At 48.3% G+C, this 20,442-nt stretch overlaps 1 protein-coding gene across 1 annotated transcript in view; it reads left to right on the top strand.

Annotated features, from left to right (window-relative positions):
• Position 1: 1 nt before the first annotated feature.
• The window catches only part of PAPPA (pregnancy-associated plasma protein A, pappalysin 1), a gene marked incomplete at its 5' end in the record, with an annotated part of 265,764 nt that continues 245,323 nt past the window's right edge, over positions 2 to 20,442 (top strand). The window contains one exon of the mRNA XM_010835189.1: positions 2 to 101. Within this exon, the coding sequence (XP_010833491.1) occupies positions 2 to 101 (100 nt within the window). The remainder of the gene's footprint in view (positions 102 to 20,442) is intronic.

Raw genomic sequence — 20,442 nt, 5'->3', positions numbered from 1 at the left:
GCTGCGCCTGCGAGCCGACCTCGAGCTGCCCCGGGACGCGTTCACGCTGCAAGTGTGGCTGCGAGCAGAGGGGGGCCAGAGCTCTCCGGCGGTGATCACAGGTAGGCAAGGGCTCCCGGGCGGGCGCTGCACCGGCCCCGCGGCCCCAGGGGCGCGCGGGTGCCTGGGCGCGGGTGGCGGGATGGTCGGGGGGCTGGAGGGTGTGTCTGTGCAGGAGCCGCCGCTCAGCTGGCGGCTCAGAGGCTCCAGGACGAGCCGCGAGCCTCACTTTGCCCCATCTGCCGAATGGGCGCGCTCGGAAGGTGTCTCTGCCTAGCCCCTCCGGAAGAACGCAGGGAGCGCTCCCGGCCACCCCAGACCGCAGTTGATGAGGGCTGGTCTCGGGAAGCCTTGTGCACAAGAATCGTGTTTTGGATGTTCAGGTGGACTGTCTCTGTTCGGGATGGTGGGGAGGACGACCCAGTTGGGATGCATGCGAATAGAAGCTAGGGACCATTGATTTCTTTGGCTTTTTAATGGAGATGACCCCCACCCCCACCCCCCCTTTACTTAGCCCCAGTTACCCTGAAAGCCTACAAGCTTGCTGTGATCCTCAGGACTTAAAAGTACTTGAAGTGCCCCAAAGTTGCTCTGTACTTGCTGCCTGCCTCTGGGATGAACCCCCTACCCCCAGCCACCCACAGACACGCACGCACACTGCCGTCCCGTGTTCTCTCTTTTCAAGCCCCTTGCCTGTCATTCGGAGCTGGGGTGAGACTTTCCGCCTGCACACCCAGCCAGTCTTCCCGGGACTAGGCTGCGAAACGGGGCGCTTTTCTCATTTGGGACTTTTACAAGCCCGTAATGAATTTAGGTTCCCCTCCTCACACCCTCCCCTTTCCATAGCAAAACCCACAGTGAAACCGGACACTTCGCGAGGGTTGCAAACCTTAGAAATCCTCCAGCATCCATTTTCCCCCCTCTTAATGAATCTGTGGCAATGTCTTTAATAAAACTGGGGGGCCGAAAGGGAGGGGGCGGCGCTGGAGGAGAGGAGGAAAGTTTTGCCTCTGCTGGCTGGGAGATTCCCTCCCTGCACAAACAATCTTGCCCCGTCCTCGGATGGCTCAGAGTGAGAGTAGGGGTTCCCCCATCGATGCAGCCAGGAAACGTGTTGGAGGCGTTTTGCGATCCCACCCCCTTACACACACTTTCTTAGAAGGGAGAGAGCTCTGAGTTCTCCGGGCAGTCCGGCTTCTTTCTGTCGTGTCATGGACCTTCTCAAATGTTGCTAACTCTGTCCTATTTACATCAAGCCCGTTTCGGGGACCCAAACTCTGCTGCCGTACTAAGTAAGCACATACCGCAAAGCTCCGCTCTCCCGCTACCAAATCCCAAACCGAGAGCTACAAAGTGACTTTCCCCCATGCCTGACGTCATCATATGCTATTTTTTTCTTTTTCTTTCTTTTTTTTTTGCGTCTCAGGAAGGAGAGGGAAACTGAGCTCATTCAGTTTTAGCCCCCAAGCCCCAGTCAGCCAGAGGGGTTTATAATGTAGAGTAGAGAAGAGACGGTACTCATAATAGTAATGCTGATGCTTATAATTCAGGGCTGTGGTATGTTTACTTCTCTTTCGGAACACAGGAAAAACACAGAGCCTGCTACTTGGAGATTTTTTTTTTTTTTTTTAATGAGTAGATCTGATTTTTTCCTAGTCTATACCTATGGTACAGGGGTTTGGAAACCTTCTCCTCCAGAGTGGAGAGCCCAGGGTTATAGAGGTATCATCAATGAAAAGGTAGTAAATGCACTTTTTCAAAACAAACAAACACGTACATATAGCACCTGAGATTCCACAGGAGCCTGCTTTATAAATGTCTGCAATTCAGACAAGGAGCCCCCTCTTGACACACATACTCTCTTGAGCACTCATTCACTCTCTCACACAAAGATTGTGCAGTAAAATACTTTAATTGGTTGGGGGACGTTAGGTTATTATTGCTTGTATAAAATGCCTGGTCCATTTTATGTGTGGAAATAACATTCCTCTCAAAACGAGAAAGAAAAAAAAAGTCACTGCTGCTGTGTAGCCCCAGAAAGCTCAGAGCTTTTCTCCCTAGGATTCTAGTGGATTTTTTTCCCCCTCCCCTAGTTGAATCTGAGCCAGATTTGACGGTGTGTAAACACCTGGCCTTGAGCCAGAAAAGACTCATTCTGCGTATCCTCCACACGGTACAGGCTGTGGGACTGAAAAGAACCTGCTTCTCCTTGAATTAAAACGCAAACAAACAGAGGTTCTTTGCAGAAACACTTTTGCAGCTCCTTCCTCCGTGTCAGTTCAGGCTGGGAGAGGCAGGGCCGGCTGAGGTGGGCAATTTGGACGAGGGTGTCAAGCCACGTCCTCCCGCAGCGACCTGGGGTGCCTGGTTGGCCACCTGACCTCTGCTGGCGCTCTCTGGCGGGGCGTCGCCACTTTCCTAGGAATCCCTGGTCACCTATCTTAAGAGAGCAGGCATCTCCCAGCAGGGACCTCACTGCTATTTCAGGCAGAGGGTTGCTGCCTCGCTGTCAGGCCAGGCTGCCTTACATCACTCTTTGCTGCAGGATTCAATTGGGTTTCGTAAAGGTCTAATTTTATGGTGCTGTTAACCGGGTCTGTCGTCTGGCAGAGGCAGGCCTCGCCGCTGCTGGGAGGCGGGCCATGCTCCCAGATCCGCCTGGGATGCTATTTCTACCCCGGTTCAAACTTCACTGACACCAGTTCAGACAGGCGCTCAGAGAGGCAGAGAAGAGTGAAGGAGCAGTTTGTTCCTAAAGCTCAGAAAACATGCCTTTTATTTTTTCCAAAAGGGAAGTGGCAGTGGGTGGGGGGGAATATATATATATATATATATATACACACACACACACACACACACACACATGTCTGTACATATGTGTGTGTGTCGGTTGCTCAGTTGTGTCCAACTCTTTGCAACCCCATGGACTGTAACTCTCCAGGCTCATGTGTCCTTGGGATTTCCCAGGCAAGAATACCAGAGTGGGTTGCCATGCCCTCCTCCAGGGGATCTCCCCAACCCAGGAATTGAACCTGGGTCTCTCATGGTGCAGGCAAATTCTTTATCATCTGATCCACCAGGGAAGCCCACATATATATGTGTGTGAGTATTAATAAAAATGAAAAGGCTTATGCAGGCAAAAGCAGAGCTAAAGTTAGAAAGTGCCTGTGTGCCGGAGTCTCTGAATGGCCCACCCACGGTGGATGGTCTGAGGGTTGAAGAGTCCTTTAAGGCTGTTGTGAAAAGGGTCCTCGGAGGTCCCCCAGGCCTGATCTTGTCTCTTAGGCCAAACAGGGAGATAGATGCAGCCAGGGGAGGGGTCCCCTGTGGCAGGAACTAGGATTTGAGCCTGGTCCTGTCCATTCCCAGGCCTTACCCACTATCCTGCTGAGAAAACCCGTCCGAGAAACACCGTCACCTCCCACCCTTCACAGACCCACCACCCAGCCACTTGGGGCATGGCAGTTGGGGTTCCCTTTCAAGTCTGGGGGTGAGGGGGGCTTGTTGACACATCTTTTTGCCTTTATAGCGTACCAGGCAGGATCCAGATCCCTGCCCCTCATCCCCACCTGCCCTCCCCCACCATACCTCTCCAGTTTGACAGAAAGAGAAAGAAGGGGAAGAAAAAGAAAACAAGACTCAATTTGCTCCAAGGAGCAGAGGCCCCGAGCAGCAGTTAATCTTGTTAAAGTTTCTCTGACCTGCTAGATAAGTGAAATGTGGACCCCACAAGTACGGCTACCTCCTCCCGCCCCCATGCCTTAGTGACCCAGAATCCCTGCTCACAAGAAGGAAAGGATTTACCTGAATCCCCTCCAGCACCTCCTCCTGCCATGCTTCTTTCCTTTGTTCTAAATGTTGGACTATTGAGTTGACAGGCTACCTAGAAGAGACCTTTATTTCCACCCTTCTGCAGCCCACACTTCCCACAACCCACTCAATCCCAAAAGAGCCTTGGCTTTGTGGACTGAGGATACTTAGTGGCAGGAAGGAAAGTGACTCTTCCTGGGTGCCTCCCAGGTGCCAGGCACTGAGCTAGGTGCTTGCCTTGTGTCTGCCAGTTTCACCCTCACAGCCACCCTGCAAGGTGGGCATTGTCACCTCTGTTTTCCAAATGAGGAAACAAAGTCTCAGAGGGTGGAAGCTACTTAGTCCAAAGTGGACAGAGCCCAGGTATGACCTTGAGCTGCAAGTGTCCGCTTCTTCTTCAGCAGTACTTTTGGAGAGAGAAGGAATGACCCCCTTTACTTCTTTAGACCTGCTGCGGACAACTCCTTTCTGCCCCTCTGTGTGCTAACTGTATTCCTGCAGATGAAATGGGATAAAACGTGAATCTAAATCTCCTTGGAACTCTGGATGTGACTCGCATATCTGGGTGTTTTGGTTTTTTTTTTTTTTTCTTTTCCCACCAAACTATCTATCAGACAGACAGGGCTTGGGATTTCTGTTGCCAATGACTTCCTGTGTGGTTTGAGTCAGGTCACTTTGTCTTTCTGTCCCTTTGGCTTCCTCTTCTGTAAAACGGGCATAGTGGTATCAGGATAATGCAGGGAAATAGGCAGGCAGAAAGTACCTGGCACAGAACCAGCTCGTCCTGGGGACTCAGTCAATGGCTGTGAGTGGTAGCTGGATCCAGTAAGTAACCCTCTTGCCTTTCCTAATTCGTCACCTTGCCTTCAGCCCGTTTATGCCATGTTCGGGCTTCCCTGCTGGAGTGGCTGGGGAGTCTGTCTAGAGTAGACAGTGTATCTTGGGGAACAAACAGTTGGGCCCCTTCAGATCCCTTCCTTGCACTTTGATTTCCTCTTCTTTGACCTACTTGGATGACTCCTTGGTGATAAGGGCCAGAGGAGGGCCACCAGCACAGGACCAATGACTAGGAAAGCCAGTTAGCACCCAGAGGGAGAATACACCCTCAGGAACAGAAGCCCGACAGTGGCCACAGTGCATCCCGGTCACAGCTCTGTGGTCACATGCCTCTCACTCCTTCCCCAGACACTCCCCTGACTTTCACGTTGCCCCAGCCAGCACTTCACGTGGACAGATCGGGTGACGGAGGCTGCATCACCCTCGCCCCACTATACCGAGGAGGGCAAACTGGAGGCTAAGAGGTGGAGGGCTCAGGAACGTGGGTTTTGCATGGTCAGCCACGCATGGACTGTGTCCAGCAGCCCATGGAGAAAGAGGGAAATTGAGGGCCAGCATCACACGGGAGCTGAGAACTGAACTGTATCCATAAGCTACCCCTCTCAAGGTGGCCTGGGAGGTGATTTGGTTGAGTTGCTCCCATTTCGTAGCACTGAAAATCACCAGCTTTTAAAACCTCCTGCTGCCCAGCTGCCTCCCAGGGATTCAGAGGTCGACGGTCTGGCACTGGCCTGGGCAGCGGTGTTTTTCGAAACCTTCTCAGGAGATGTGGAAGGGCCACCACATCAGAAGAACCGCTGATCCTGCTTGATGTCTCCCTGCTCTGCAGGTGGAGAAACTGAGGCCTCGGGCAGGGGTAGGGAGTAGGGCTTCCTGCTTACCCAGCTGGTCGGTGGCAGAGCTTTTAGAGAAGTTCAGCTGTTCCAGTTCTGAATTACCATCAGAAGGGACCCCCTTTCCATTCCCAATTCCACTGTGGTTCCTAGGGGCAGGGTGTGTGTATGTGTGTGTGTGTACATTCACACGCACACTGACATTCCATTTTTTTCAAATCTGGTCCTGTATGTGAAGCCACATTCTCACCTTCTGGTACCTCCTTTAAAGAGCAAACACTCCTTCACAAAGGGGATAATACATGGAGTGCCACACATCTGAGTTCAAATGGACCTCTCACCATGCTTGAGCAGTGAGGTGTATTTTTTTTCTGAGGAATAAGAGGTGGAAGGAGGGAAGGAACCCCAGCTAAGGCATTCCCCACTTTGCCCAGGGCTAGTCCTTCCTGAAAGAAGGCAAGTGTTCCTATCATCCCAAATCCCCTCACCTTATGATCACTCTGAAACCAGCACTGGCTGTAGGGTGTCTTAGATGAGAGAGAAGACCCCCAGGGACCCCAGGTAGGAGGACCCCCTATACAAGCAGCCTGAGCCTCATCTACCTATGGCTGGTCCAGGGCTTAAGAATTCAGTAAGTGCCTGCTTCTCCCCTCACCTGCTGCCCCGTCTCTGGAATTTGATTTCCTTTCCCTCAGTGTCTCTTTTATCTTTTTTTCTTGCTGCGCTGAGGACTCTGCTTCATGCCTTGATGCACTTACTAGAAACATTCAACTCAGACCTGACTTGTGGGTCTTGGCCCTTTAGCTCCTTTGAAAACCTGGAACTGAGAGCCAGGAACTCTGGACTCAAGTCCCAGCTTGGCCTCCTCTGAGCTGTGTGACCTGGAGCCTCTGGGGAGAGAGTTGCAGGTGTGGTTACAGTCAACACCCCCATCTCACATGTTGTCACGAGAACCAGGTGAGACAATGGCAGGAGAAGCTCTCGGCTGAGATCAGAATCTAGTCCATAGGTCCACACTGGTTGGAGGATCCAGAAAGTGAGAGATGTGAGTGCTTTGTAAGATCCACGTTGTTCCTGGAAAGGCACCTTTATCATCATTCTTCACACTCCAACAATAAACAGTGATTGAGTTAGCAAACCTTTCCCTATGTGTGACCTCACTGGAATCCTTTGATGTTGGAATTAACAGGTCTGCCTCACTTGCCGTGTGACCCAGACAACTTAACTGCTCCTCTCTGCTTCAGTGTTCTCAGCGTGCGTAGCTGGGTAGCAATGAAACAGGGGCTTTCACACTGGAAATCCTAAGATTTCCACAATCTTAGGAATGCCCTGAGGAGAGGTGATGGAGAAGGAAATGGCAACCCACTCCAGTGTTCTTGCCTGGAAAATCCCAGGGATGGGGGAGCCTGGTGGGCTGCTGTCCATGGGGTCGCACAGAGTCGGACACGACTGAAGTGACTTAGCAGCAGCAGCAGCAGCAGGGAAGAGATGAAGGGAAGCAAACCATTCTGAGTCCTGCACCTTCCCTTCCCCTATACTGCCTGAATTGTGTGATTCTACAAGACTTCCTTTGAAGGACTGTGTGAGTTTCTCAGTGACAGAATTCAAGTGGACACGGGCTGACATTGTTAACTTTGTTAGTCATGATGCCGGTATTGTGATTATACATTTTTAAAGATCTATTCTGTTAGAAATGCGTACTGAAGTATTTATGGATAAAATGACGTTATGTCTATTTTGTTTGTTTAAAGTGTTCCAGGAAAAAAAAAATTAGGATGTTGGGGGGAAGAGGGGTAGATGAAAGAAGATTGGCAGACTGATGATCGCTGAAGCCAGATGACAGAAAACAACGGGCTTCAATGCAGGTTTTGTCTGTCCTCCTGTGCCTGATTGAAGAATTCCATCATAAAAAGTTTAAAAGAGTTGGAGAGCCACAGGAGGAGCTGAAGTCTTAGATTCCTGTGTGATCTGTGAGCTGACAGGTTTCCAACTGCATTTCAGCAACTTGGAGCGGGTTAGGGACTCTCCCAAGGTCACACAGAGAGTAACTGAAAGTCAGGGTGCAGACATGGGAGCTCCCTCGGCCCTTCTTCCTATACACCTGTGAACCCAGGTGACTGGCCGTCCTGGAGAGCTTTCGAGGAAGACAAGAGACAGGAGGGGCAGGTGGAGCCTTGCAGAGCAATTAGAAATGTCCGTGAGGGCATTCCTTGCTGTATGGAACCATCCCCAGCATTGGGAAGCATTTTACATCCTTGGTTTTGTGCATAAGAATCCCCTAGAATCTCCTAATCATTGTGACAGCCCAAAACACACTGTGACCATTCACACACAGGCACGCGCGCACACACACACACACACACACTCATTCACGTTTCCACCTACCCCTGTTTCTTTATTTCTTTATTTATTTTTTGGCTCCTTCTTTCTCTGCATCTCCCATGGCCCTGGAAGCCTTCTAGAACCTTCTAGAGCCTGGTGGGGATGGAGGAGGAGGATAAACTATAGTTGACTAAGAAAGAGCTGACACCCTCAGGAAACGGGAGGAAGGAGCATATGTTTACTGAGGACGTATTTTGTAATGATTGACGGTAGAACTCGAGTCAGGCCGCCTGAGTGTGACTGGCTGGTTCTCCAGCCTGCCAGTTGTGTGACCTAGGGCAAGTTACTTAATATCACCAAGCGCCACTTTTCCCCTCCGTGAAATGCGGATGATACTGGCTCCCACTTCATAGGGTTGTTTTGAAGATTAACTGGGCCTCCATGTGGAAAACGCTTAGTAATGGAATCTAGACCACGGGGAAGCACCCAGTAAACGCTAACTCGTGTGGGTCTTGTGTGTGTCCGGTCCTTGCTACACGCCATTTCTAATTCTCTCAATAACTCTATAAATTAGACATGTTTATCTCCTTTGGCAGAGCTAGGAATTGCCTTTCCCTCCCTCCCCACTCAGGAAAGGCTTGTTCCTGTCGTCTTCACATAAAACAAAAACTAACATGAAGGACAAAGAGAATAAACACTTTATCATTTCCTGTCACAGAAGCAGCATGGGCTCATTGTACAGACTCTAAGAAAAGCAGATTAAAAACAAGGAGCAGAGTAGGACATGTCCCTCCCTGCCCAAGTATTCAACAAGTATTCAGTGAGTTTCTTCTGCATGCCAGGCACAGTTTTAGGCTGTCAGTACAAAGCAAGGAACAAAAGAAGATATCTCTGACCTCAGGGAGTTTATATTCTGGAGTCGGGGGTGAGAAGTGAGAAGGAAGAGGAGGCAGAAGACGAATGAGTAAGGAAACTCACCTCATCATGTTGGGTGAATGTTTATGAACATAGACAAAATAGGAAGAGGGAGTTGCGTGGGGCTGGGGTGGCAGGAAGAGGAGGGAGGCAGTGATGAGAAGTCACTCTGGACCAGAGGCCTCAGAGCAGAGGGGGGTTGGCTGGAGGAGGCTGTGGGGTTTGGAGAAGGAAGCACAAGGGGCTAAGGGCAGGGGGTGGAGGGCGGGGGTCAGGTCCAGACCAGCGCAGTCCTCAGCTTGCTGTGTGACTTTGGGTAACGCACTTTCCTTCTTGGGGCCCATTTTCCTCATCCGAACAGTGGGGGTGAGGAGAAGCTCATCCTTGTCTGTCTTTGGCCTACAGGCCTGTGCAGCAGAGGTCCCCTGGGGCCCCGTGATCCTCACGATCAGTGCTGGCAGTCGTTCCCGTGCTCCTCCTTTTTGAGTGAGGCTTCCTCCACCAGGTGGCGCTTGTGCCCCTCGGGGACTAAGTCTTGCCCACACTGCTCCTCTTTGCCAGCTACACTCGTCCTTGAAAAAGGACATGGCGCCCCTTCTTGCTCAGGTATCACTGGCCGACCCCAACTGAGAATGTGGCTCTCTCATGGACATGTATGCTTTAATGTCTCCTCAAAAAGCCTCCTGTCCACAAGCAGAGTACCGACGGGTAGAATCTGCATCAAAGACTGACTGAAGACATTATGTAGGGAATATTGGTACTTCCCGAGAGCTGGAAGCCATCACATGAATGATATTGCTAATAATAGCTGCTGTAAATATATTTTTTAAAAAACTCGCCAAGTGACCTTTTCAGTGAGATCACATCTTGGCTTATGGCTAGAATACTCAGGTTTCATAATTTCTTACTGTACAAAAGCCATTCCAGGCAAGTGGCTGGACACTGGCGTAGACCACTGGCCTTTTGGTCATGCTTATCACTTTAATCACATCACTTCATGATTAAAATACTAGAACTCGGGAGTCTGTAGCCATCTGTTAGTCTATTCTCCTTCTGGGAATCCCCAGCACTGTCATCCCCAGATTTTTCTTCCAACAAGAGAAAGAGAATGTTTTCCAGTATTACTTGTCACAAACCCAGGGACCATGGAAGAGTAGGAGAGATGGCCCTGTTTCAGTTTTGGAAAACCTGAGAGGGTCCCAGGTTCCAGTCCATTTGGAGGAAACAGAGACAGAAACTCTAGGAGGTGCTGGATCGCAGCTTGGGATCGAAGTGCGTGGGTCGTTGTTTAGTGGTTCAGTCATGTCCAGCTCTTTTTGTGACCCCTTGGACTGTAGCCCACTGGGCTCCTGTTCATGGGATTTCCCAGGTAAGAATACTGGAGTGCGTTGCCATGTCTTTCCCCAGGGGATCTTCTGAACCCAGGGATTGAACCTGCATCTCCTGCATTGGATGTAGCTTCTTTAGCACTGAGTCATCTGGGAGGCCAAGTATATGGGTGGGGGAGCATAGAACTTGTTACGGATCCCTGATCTGCTGTTTTGCCTTTAAGAGACTGGTGGTCTAACCTGTACCTACCACCTTTGTAGGCAAGAAGCTATTCCTGCATCTGTCCCACATCCACTTCTTCTTAATTCTTTTTGCTCTATAAACAAGAAATACAGCTGAGCAGAATATCACCAGATATGTTTGTAAAGAGGGGTTTATTTCCCCCAATGAAACTGGAGATCTTTTGGCTACAGAGGCTGGTAAGAGTACAGAGAAAGAGCTGATAACAGGCCAATCAGGAACAAGGTGGCCTTGCTCTAAGAGATGCGCAGTACACATAAAATGTAAGGAAGGAAGGCATCCTCTACTCTGGTGAAGAAACATTCCCATAAGTGCAGAGAACCCAGGGGTTTGAGAGTCAGCATCAGAGCCATTCGTTCCCAGGATGAGAAACCAAGGGGTGGTAGAAACAGTGACTTGTCCAAACCAGTGACCATTCAGGGTAAGATCCTCTGTCTTCTGAGTCTTAGGCCAGGGCTAGGTCTGCTTCCCTCCTTGCTTTGCATCCTTCCCTATCAAAGTACCATCTCTCTGCTGAGGAGCATCATTTATCTCCAGATTCTGCTGGACTCTGGACTCACAGATCCAGCTGTCTATTGAAAATGTCAGCCTGCATTTCAAACTCAACATGTCCAAAGCTGAATCCTCTTTCTTCCAAAATTCCTTCTGTCCTCATCTAGTGTCACCTGCCCTAGATATGTCACCCACCAAATGTCAACCCACTCCAGTGTTCTTGCCTGGAGAATCCCAGGGACGGGGGAGCCTGGTGGGCTGCCGTCTCTGGGGTCGCACAGAGTCGGACACGACTGAAGTGACTTAGCAGCAGAAGCATATTTATCCTGTCTGTCCTGCCTTTTTAACATGTTTATAGCCAACCTTCCTTCCCCTTTCTTAGCTTAGGCTTTCTTCATCTCTTGCTTTGACTCTTCCCTTAGAATTGTAAGTGCCCACTTCTCTGAGCCTCAACTCCAACACCTCCTTCAACCTGTCCTTCAGCTTTCCGCAGTCAAATCTTGCTACAGTGCTAATCTGCCTCTACTGCCTCTAGCTAGAGGCCCTTCAATAGCACTTCAGTTATTTACAGTCCCCCAGATAAATGCCATAGGCTTTTCCCCATCATTTTCTTTACTTGACATACCTCCTAGATCCCCTAGATCCTTGACATACCTTTCTATCCCCACATAGAAATGTTGCAGGCACCGTGTTGCAGAGCGCTTAAGCATCTAGAGGATTCTGCTCAATGTTCCTCTTCTGGGAAACCCTTTCTGACTCTTCCCCAAATACCGCTTGTTTGCCACCTGTCTTATGCATCTGTCTCGATATGCTCTGCACACATTTATCAAAACACCTGGAATTCTTTATCACGTTTTATCCTGTGCAAATTAGGGGTCCTCTCAGCTTCTCTACTGCCTGGCCGCACGCCTCGCTTATAAGGAAATACAGAGATTTTTTGTTTAATGAATGCATGAGTGGATAAAGGAACCAGCTACACTTCTAATGATTCTGGGAGAAAGAGCTTGGGAACCTCAGGCATGTTGCATTACGTAACCAAAACACATGACCTGGCCCGTGCGTCACACTCAGAAACATTACACAGTGGTTAATTCCATTTCCCCTTGAGCAAAGAAGTCAGAAGGGAAAAGAAAAGATAATCTGGCCTTCCCAAACACGGGCTGGGGGAGGGACAGTGTAGTCGACACCTCCTTCACTCACATCTCGGCCTTTCTAATCCAAGCCCCAGACTAACCTTGGTCTTTCCCACTCTGTCCTTTGCCCATTTGCGAAGCGTTTGTTTTGTGTGTGCACAGCAGCACGTAATCCCAAGCTTTGCTGTCTTCTCCGGTTTCCACCCTGGCCTCCCCTCGCAGGTCCTTGCTGGGCCTCGGGTGTCCTAGCTGTCATATCTGTTGCCTGGGTTTTCCCTCCTTTGTGATTGGCGGGCCTCCCGTCGGCTGGCCTTGATCTTGTGAGCCCTTGGGGTGACCTTGGGGTCTGGAATCCTCTATCCGCTGTTTATATACCCTTGAGGGAGGAGACGCATTCTCAGCGGTAATAACAGTAATAAAAGCCGCCAGCTCATAACGAGCACTGACTGTGTGCTGGCCCTGTGCCGAGGGCTGCGCACCGGACCCTCGGAGTTTGGTTTAGAAAGTGACATGATTTGCTGAAGGCCTCACGGCTTAAGGGTCGTGGAACTGGAGCTGAGGCCAGTTTAATTTTCTCTCTATCCATAGGGCCTAGTGCATTGTTTGGAATACAGTAACTGTTCAGTAAATGTTCCGTGAAAGGATGAATATATGTGAATGCTATATAGATGGCTGCCTAGCTGGCTGGCTGGATGGATGAGGCTACCCCCAGTGGCTAATGCAACCATCTACAGAGACTAAAGAGAAGGACAAAAGAGAAGGAATAGAGGGAGAGAGAGATGGAAGAAAAACTGGAATGAACATTATAAGACTTTAAAGAGATTGGCTAAGAAATCTCTTTGTTGTTCAGAATATATTTTATTTGCCAGTAACTTTTGAACAAAAAGGCCATTGATGTCTACCAGAGCATTTCCCACTTTTACATAGTCTACCAGGAGCTAATAAACTTTCAAAGATTCGCTCTGCCAAACATGTTTCTGGATTCCTCTTTTGGGAATCAGGCTTCCTTGATAGCTCAGCTGGTAAAGAATCCGCATGCAACGCAGGAGACCCCGATTCGATTCCTGGGTTAGGAAGATCTGCTGGAGAAGGGATAGGCTATCCACTGCAGTATTCTGGCCTGGAGAATTCCACCGACTATAGTCCATGGGATCGCAAAGAATCAGGCATGACTGAGCCCCTTTCACTTTTGGGAATCAGGGCCTAAGAAGTGTTCCCCCAGGAACATGCTCAGCAGAGACGGCGACCCTCTCACCATCTGAGGAGGGACCTGATACATTCAGAGCCAGTTTGGGCCCGATGTAGGTGGTATGCTGTGAGAACCAGGGGTTCTGAGCAGAAGAACGACTCTGGAGTAACGAGGCTGGTTTGTGATGTGCTGTCATTGGAGCTGATTAAGCCTCTGTAGAGCCAGTAGTGAGTTCACAGGATTACTCCTTTACAAAAAACCCCACTGGGCTGATTAGAGCTGATCTGCTAGCAGCAAATATGATATCTTGTTCTTCCCTTTCCCAAGACAATAGAGTCTGCTTTATAAAATCTGCTCGGTTTTTAGATGAAGAAACGGAGATCTAGGCAAGTTAACTTGTTAAACTGAGTTGAGTGAGGTTAAGTGCACAAACTGGTAGCAAAATTGAAACTGGAACTGGGATCTCGTGACTCCCACCCAGATCAGTGCTTTTTCCACCAGACACTTTGTTTTCCTTTACAGTGTCAGATGATGGATACATCTGTGGGTTCACGTTAGTGAGCTTATTAGAAATGTCATACAGCTGTTTATTAACTTAAGTATTTCTTACATGCCAAACCTCTGTCCTAGACATTCTGCAAAGTTGAATGGGAAATGGCAGTTTATTCAGAGAGGTAAGCTTCCCTTCTTTTCTTCCTTCCTTCCATCCATCCACCCATCTATTTGGTTACTGAGCAACCTTTACGTCTTTGCGTCTTACACACCGAGCTAGGAGATGCAGATTAAAAAGAACAGGGCACAGTTCCATCCCTTGGGGAACTCCCAGTCCTGGTGGCGGAAGCAGACTGGTAAACAGCTACATGACATCATGGTAACTGCTATAACTAAGCAATTAATAGAGTCCTGGAAAAGCTCAGAAGCAGAAAAACTGTGTTGTTGCACATCTATGTTTGTTATGGGGGCTAGAAAGTACTCTGAGATTTGGGGGGCTGAAAAAGGTCCCTTCCCCCTAGAAGGGTTGGGGATTCGTGAAGTAGGTGGAGTGCGTGTGGAATGTGCGCCTTGCCCTGCATAAGGATGTGTACCATGCATGACGTTTTAAGCGTCGAACTGTAAGTTAAAGTAGAACAGTAAACACTCTTTGATTCATGTCTCCGCTAAGGACATTGACCTAGAGTAGCTTTTAGGAATATGACACTAGGAAATGATTCGACGATTCAGTCTATCACCACCCGAATCAAACCCAACAGCTCCATACTGCGTTTGTCATGCTCTTGTGATGCCTTCGTACTTGTCTTTCTCCACTTGTTTCCAGGCTCCATCTGAGCGGAGACCATTTCTGTCGTTATCGCTGCTTTATTCCTACCTGTCACACAGCGCCAGCCATGCTGGTGGTGCTCAGTCGACTTTGTGAAATGAACTGGAGATGGCTCCGCATAAGGGAGAAAAGAGGACGTCTGAAAGGAAAGGTGCTTTGAGAAATGATGATGAGCCTTCGAAGGGCCAGGCAATGAGAGCAAACGTGTTTGTGAATGACAGCCATTCGACACGGCTCTGGTTCCTCTGAGCTGACCCAATCCCTGTATATATTCCTGCCACCTTTCCCCTGTTACTAAGCCTCCTTTCTTTCTGTTGAGCCAGTATATCATTCTATTGGCTTTCAGTCCTTCTCCCCCAGGCTTTCTCTCAGTTTCTCCTATCCTGTCCCTGGAGAGAGCTGCTAAAGAACCAGCTGCAATGGTGAGGATGTGCTCTGCAAGCCTCCCCTGTGCCCTGGAGACCTCCCAGAGGATGTGAACGCAGCGTGAGGGCGAGAAGCATGCCTGCCATCTCAGCACACCTTCCCAGGGCTGGCACATTGCTGGGGTTTGGCAGATACGTGAATGGACTTCTGGATGCATGAATGCCATAAATTTGCAGCACTTCTGATCTGGTCTCTTCAGTTCACAGGTGGAGAGAATCTGATGGCCAGAGGAGGCAGGGAAAAGATTCCAAGTTCTGCTCCAACTCAGAGACAGAGAAGGACAAGAGTCCAGTTCTCCTGACCATTGTTCTATCTAGTCATATTTTTCTGGGATTTGAGCCCAGCTCACTTGAACTTGGTCATAGAGATTTTAGATCATTGATTCCTATAGTTGAGTAGGACCCAAACTATCCTTTTATAGCTGGGAAATCTAAAGTCCCAAGAATGGGAGAGGTTAAACCACACACCAGAGCTTCCCCAAAACCCTCTATGCATCTCCATAGAGTCAATAAAAATGTAGTATGTGCCCAATACTCTTAGAGGTGCAATGCTTAAAGACAGAACAGTTCCCTGCCCTCGTGGACTTAGTATTCTTGTGAGGAGAGAAAGACCATACATAGGGAATCAGTTGTAAGGGCTTATACAGTGACAAGCAATGAAAATGGATGCTGTGGAGAATGACCAGAGTAGAAGGACATCGATGCAGGTGGCCAAGCTGAAGCTTGAATGACAGATGAGGAGGAACAAGCTGTATGAAAAGACAAATAGAGTTCCAGAGAGAAAAAGAAAGAGACAGAAGAGCTAGTGCACAGACCTTGAGGCAGGACAAAGAAGATTTAGCAGGTTGAAGAAGCAGAGAGTCAAGCCATTACGAGACCTATGTTTCTGAAGCTAAAGGTAGCCCAGGTTGTGGAATGTGGATTTTGATCTAGATGAACTAGAAAGTTATCAGAGTTTCAACCAAGGAAGTTACAAGGTCTGGTGTTTGTTTTCCAAAGATCAGTTTGACCTCTATGTGGAAAATGAATCATACGAGACCAAGAGTAGAATGTCGATTATACCACTGTCGTGGTGTGAATTCACTATTGATGTTATTGCTTAGTTCATTGTTTAGTTATTACTTAATATTTTGGTGAATATCATTACCACTTGTTTCCTTGCTAATACCAGTACCAACTAAAATATCTGAATAGCACTAATATTTTAAACCAATAGGGGGAAGAGGGGTTCCTTGCATTTTGCTCCAGGAGGACTTGAAGACACTTGTCCTCAAGACATTTTCTGTAGAACTTTGAGACTGTGCCCATTGTTCTGGAGAGCGGGTTGAGAGTTTTCGTCACTTTCTAAAAGGGGTCTATGGCCCCCAAATGATGACTTAAATGCCTAAAAGAAGGAGACCTAAGGGGTCATTTCCTGAAGCCTGGTCCCAGCTCTCAAATCTGAACACTCTAGGAGATCTGTGAAAATGAGAATGTTGATGCTGAGTTGTCATATCAGACTGAGGAATTGCACTTTCCTTCATCTGTACCCTTGTTGGAGTAAATAGAATTGGGGACTTTTTTTCCCTCTGAGGAGAAGTTCGTTTATTCCTTAGAAATATAATCTACAACTTTGTTTATTCAAACTCTGTTCTCTGAGTTTCTTTGAGTTTTAAACTAGGCAAGTTCACTTCCAAAGTGGCCTGAGGTGGTCCTTATCGTAATTATTCACTGTGGACTTTACCCAGGCATCTGTGAATCCAAATATCCATCTACTCTTCCATCCATCCAGGCATCACCCAACATCCACCCACCTACCCTCCTTCCCTCCCTCCCACCCTCCCTTCATCCCTCCTCCATACATTGATCTTTCCACCCTTCCATCAGTCCATGCCCTCACCAATGTATCCTTCCATCCATGTAGCCTATTTACCAGGCTCTCTGCTTCCCTGGTGACTCACATAGTAAAGCGTCTGCCTGCAGTGTGGGAGACCTGGGTTCCATCTCTGGGTTGGGAACATCCCTAGGAGAAGGGAATGTCTACCCACTCCAGCATTCTTGCCTGGAGAATTCCATGGACAGAGGAGCCTGGCAGGCTACAGTCCATGGGGCCAAAAAGAGTCAGACACAACTGAGTGACTAACACTTTCACTGTTTTCACTTTTCTCATGCTAGAGCTAGGACAAGAGTTGCTGCTGCTGCTGCTAAGTCAATTCAGTCGTGTCCGACTCTGTGCGATCCCAGAGACGGCAGCCCACCAGGCTCCTCCATCCATGGGATTTTCCAGGCAAGAGTACTGGAGTGGGTTGCCATTGCCTTCTCCGAGGACAAGAGTTAGGAGACTCCAGTTCTTGTCCTCACACCACTGTGAGTCCTTGACAAAAATCTGAGAAACCTCCACTGAACCGTTCACTTCTACTAGAGCACAGTTAGAAAATCTCACTTCAGAAGTTGAAAACTACTTTGAAAAAAAATTCAAGTGCTTGTCCTGCTTAGGGACATGGTTTTAAGTATTCCCAGCAGTGCTCTGGATCCGGGTCTAGATGAATGGAGGCCCCTTTATCAACTCCAGTATTTTAGATCAATAACGGCTTCTACCTTGGGTCAGCAGGTGGTGGGAACCCAGTAGAGAATGTGAAATCGAGGCAGGGCTGGTGGGGAAAGGGCTGGCTGCATAGAGTGGGCAGAGAAGGGAGCTGATGGTCACTTAGCTTCTGGGACTGTCTTTTGCCCCCAAGACTTCACAATCCGTGTGTGCGCCTGGATGCATGATGTTGGAGGAAGCCCTCGTGGCATGAAGTTGTTTCAGTTTCCGAAGCATTTTCAACATGTACCTATCATATTCCCACTCGCCTTGTAAAACAAGCATTTTCATTTAATACAGTGAGGTCTTTGTATTCTCAACAACAAACACATGGTCTAAGGCTCGCGGACACAACCTGCCTTTTTCTTCAACACTCTCCGCTACCCACCCCCACCCCCACCAGACTCTGTCTGCCCTTACAAAGCCCAGCATCAGCAGAATATCTGTTTACAAACAAGGGCTCCTAGAGAACAGTATCAGAAGCTCGAACAATCCTCTAGAACACGCCCCCAGCTCTGCCCTTGGAATCCCTGTGAGCGGTGTGTGTCACTGGCAGCCGCTTTCGTGGAAGGCTTTCTGCCTTTCCATCTTTCCATCTGCCTTCCTCTGTCTTCTTCCACTTATTCATTAAAACCGTGAGGGTCCTGGACTGAAGAGGCAGTTGGATGTGGGCTTGGGATATCTGGAAAATAGAGCCCGACAGGGAGTGGCTAGAGAACAGCGACACAGACCCACACACATCCCGCTTGCCATGTCATCTGAAGCAGAAGCTGATTGAACGAGGATTATTCATTGAGTGGATGTAACAGTCACACGGTGATCACGCAGCTCTAGATCATTTTTCTAGTGTTAGCAGCAGCCGAAGCGATTCTTTTGTTACTCTCTCAAACTTGAGTCTACTGTAGCTCCCTATTACCTACACATGGTAAGGATAATAGCTAACATATTTAGCACATAATAGTGCCAGACGCTGTTCTGAGGACTTTGTGTGTATTAACTCTTTAATCTTCACAAGGACCCTCTGAAATAGATACTCTTATAACCCCAGTATTCCAGATTGAGAGAGCTGAGGGGTATGGGAAAGTTAAGTGACTTCCCGAAGGTCAAGTACTATATAGAATTAGTCCCAGAGTTCACTACATCCCACTACAAACCCTCTAGGTCAGGCTAGAATTCCTTAGCATCACATTCAACTTCCTCCCCAAGCATTATTTTCTACCATAACATTTCCTAGTTCCTCATATCAGGGATCCTCAACCTCAGCACAGTGGAGATATTGGAAAGGGTGATTCTCTGTTGTGGGCGTTTGTCCCAGGCACTCTAGAATGCGTAGCAGCATCCCTGGCCTCTGCCCACAAGAAGCAGAAGCAGCCTCCCTTCCCTAGCTGCGTTGATCAAAAATGTCTATAGGAACATTACCACATGTTCACTGGTTGAGAACTGTTGTCTTACGTGGACTCGTCTGATGAAACAGAATTATCTGGTGTTCATAGAACACTACTGCCACCCCCATGCTTTCTCAGGTTTTGAAATTTTTTAATGTATTGGAGTATAGTTGCTTTACAATGTTGTGTTGGCTTCTGCTGTATAGCAAAGTGAATCACTTATACATGTACCCCCCTCTGTTTTAAATAGTAGATTGCCTTCCCACTTAGGTCACCACAGAGCACTGAGTAGAGTTCCCTGTGCCGTGCAGTCGGTTCTCATCAGTTATCTGTGTTATACGTAGGCCCTGGGTCAGGAAGATCCCCTGGAAGAGGGCATGGCAGCCCACTCCAGTATTCTTGCCTGGAGAGATCCATGGACAGAGGAGCCTGGCGGGCTACAGTCAATAGGGTCGCAAAGAGTCGGACACGACTGAGCGACTAACACTTTTACTTTTCACGTTATACATGTTAGTGTTTATATGTCAATTCCAGTCTCCCAATTCATCCCACTCCCCTCTCCCCCTTGGTATCCATAAATTCATTCTCTACATCTGTGTCTCTGTTTCTGCTTTGCAAGTGAGTTCATCTGTAACATTTCTCTAGGTTCCTCGTATAAGCGATGTTATACTATTTGTTTTTCTCTTCCTGACTTACTTCACTCTGGTTGACAGTCTGCAGGTTCTATCCACATCTCTGGAGATGGCACGGTTTTGCTGCTTTTATGGCTGAATAGTATTCTACTGTATATATATATATATATATACATACATACACCATATCTTTATCCACTCCTCTATTATGGACATTTAGGTTGCTTCCATGCCCTGGCTATTGTAAATATTGCTGTAATCAACATTTGGACGCATGGATCTTTTTGGATTATGGTTTCCTCCAGGTATCTGCCCAGGAGTGGGATCGCAGGGTCGTATGGCAGCTCTATTTTTAGTTTTTTAAGGAAACTTCACACCGTTCTCCATAGTGGCTGCACCAGTTTACATTCCCACCAACCGTGGAGGAGGTTCCCTTCTCTCCACATCCTCTCTAGCATTTACTTCTTTCACATTTGGTTTCCCCTTTGACCTTCCAGGGTCCTTGGCCTCCTCCCCTCAGTCTTTTCTCTACTCCAGAGTCTTTGAGTTCCTCAGCACCTTTTACAGCTAGAGAGGAAACACTAGCCTGTCTGTGTTATTGATCTGCTTATTTTTATGCTTTTTTGTTTAAAAAAAAAAAAAGATCACCTATTTCAAACCTTCTGTTTAAAAATCCACTAAAGATTCCACAGGCGCCTGAATTAAAAGCTCAGTTCATTTCGTACATTCAGTGATTATACATTGGCTCTAATCTGTTTCAGGTCCCAGGCTAAGTACTCAGAGTATGAAGTCCCAGGTGATACAACACTGCACCTCAAGAGTGTGTGTGATGGATGATCAGATAGGGAACAACTCAGAGATTCAACTCCCCACCCTCTCCTAGTTCAGTAAATGAGAGGACCAAGCCCCAGAAGGTAGATGATATTTGATCAAGGTCAGCTAGAGAGCAAGCTCAAAGCTGAGCTAGATCATTCTCCACC

Source organism: Bison bison, unplaced genomic scaffold (assembly GCF_000754665.1).
Source record: "Bison bison bison isolate TAMUID 2011002044 unplaced genomic scaffold, Bison_UMD1.0 scf7180017864039, whole genome shotgun sequence".
Taxonomy (NCBI): Eukaryota; Metazoa; Chordata; class Mammalia; order Artiodactyla; family Bovidae; genus Bison; species Bison bison.
The sequence above is the reverse complement of the archived record's forward strand: the minus strand, read 5'-3'. Positions and strand labels throughout refer to the sequence as shown.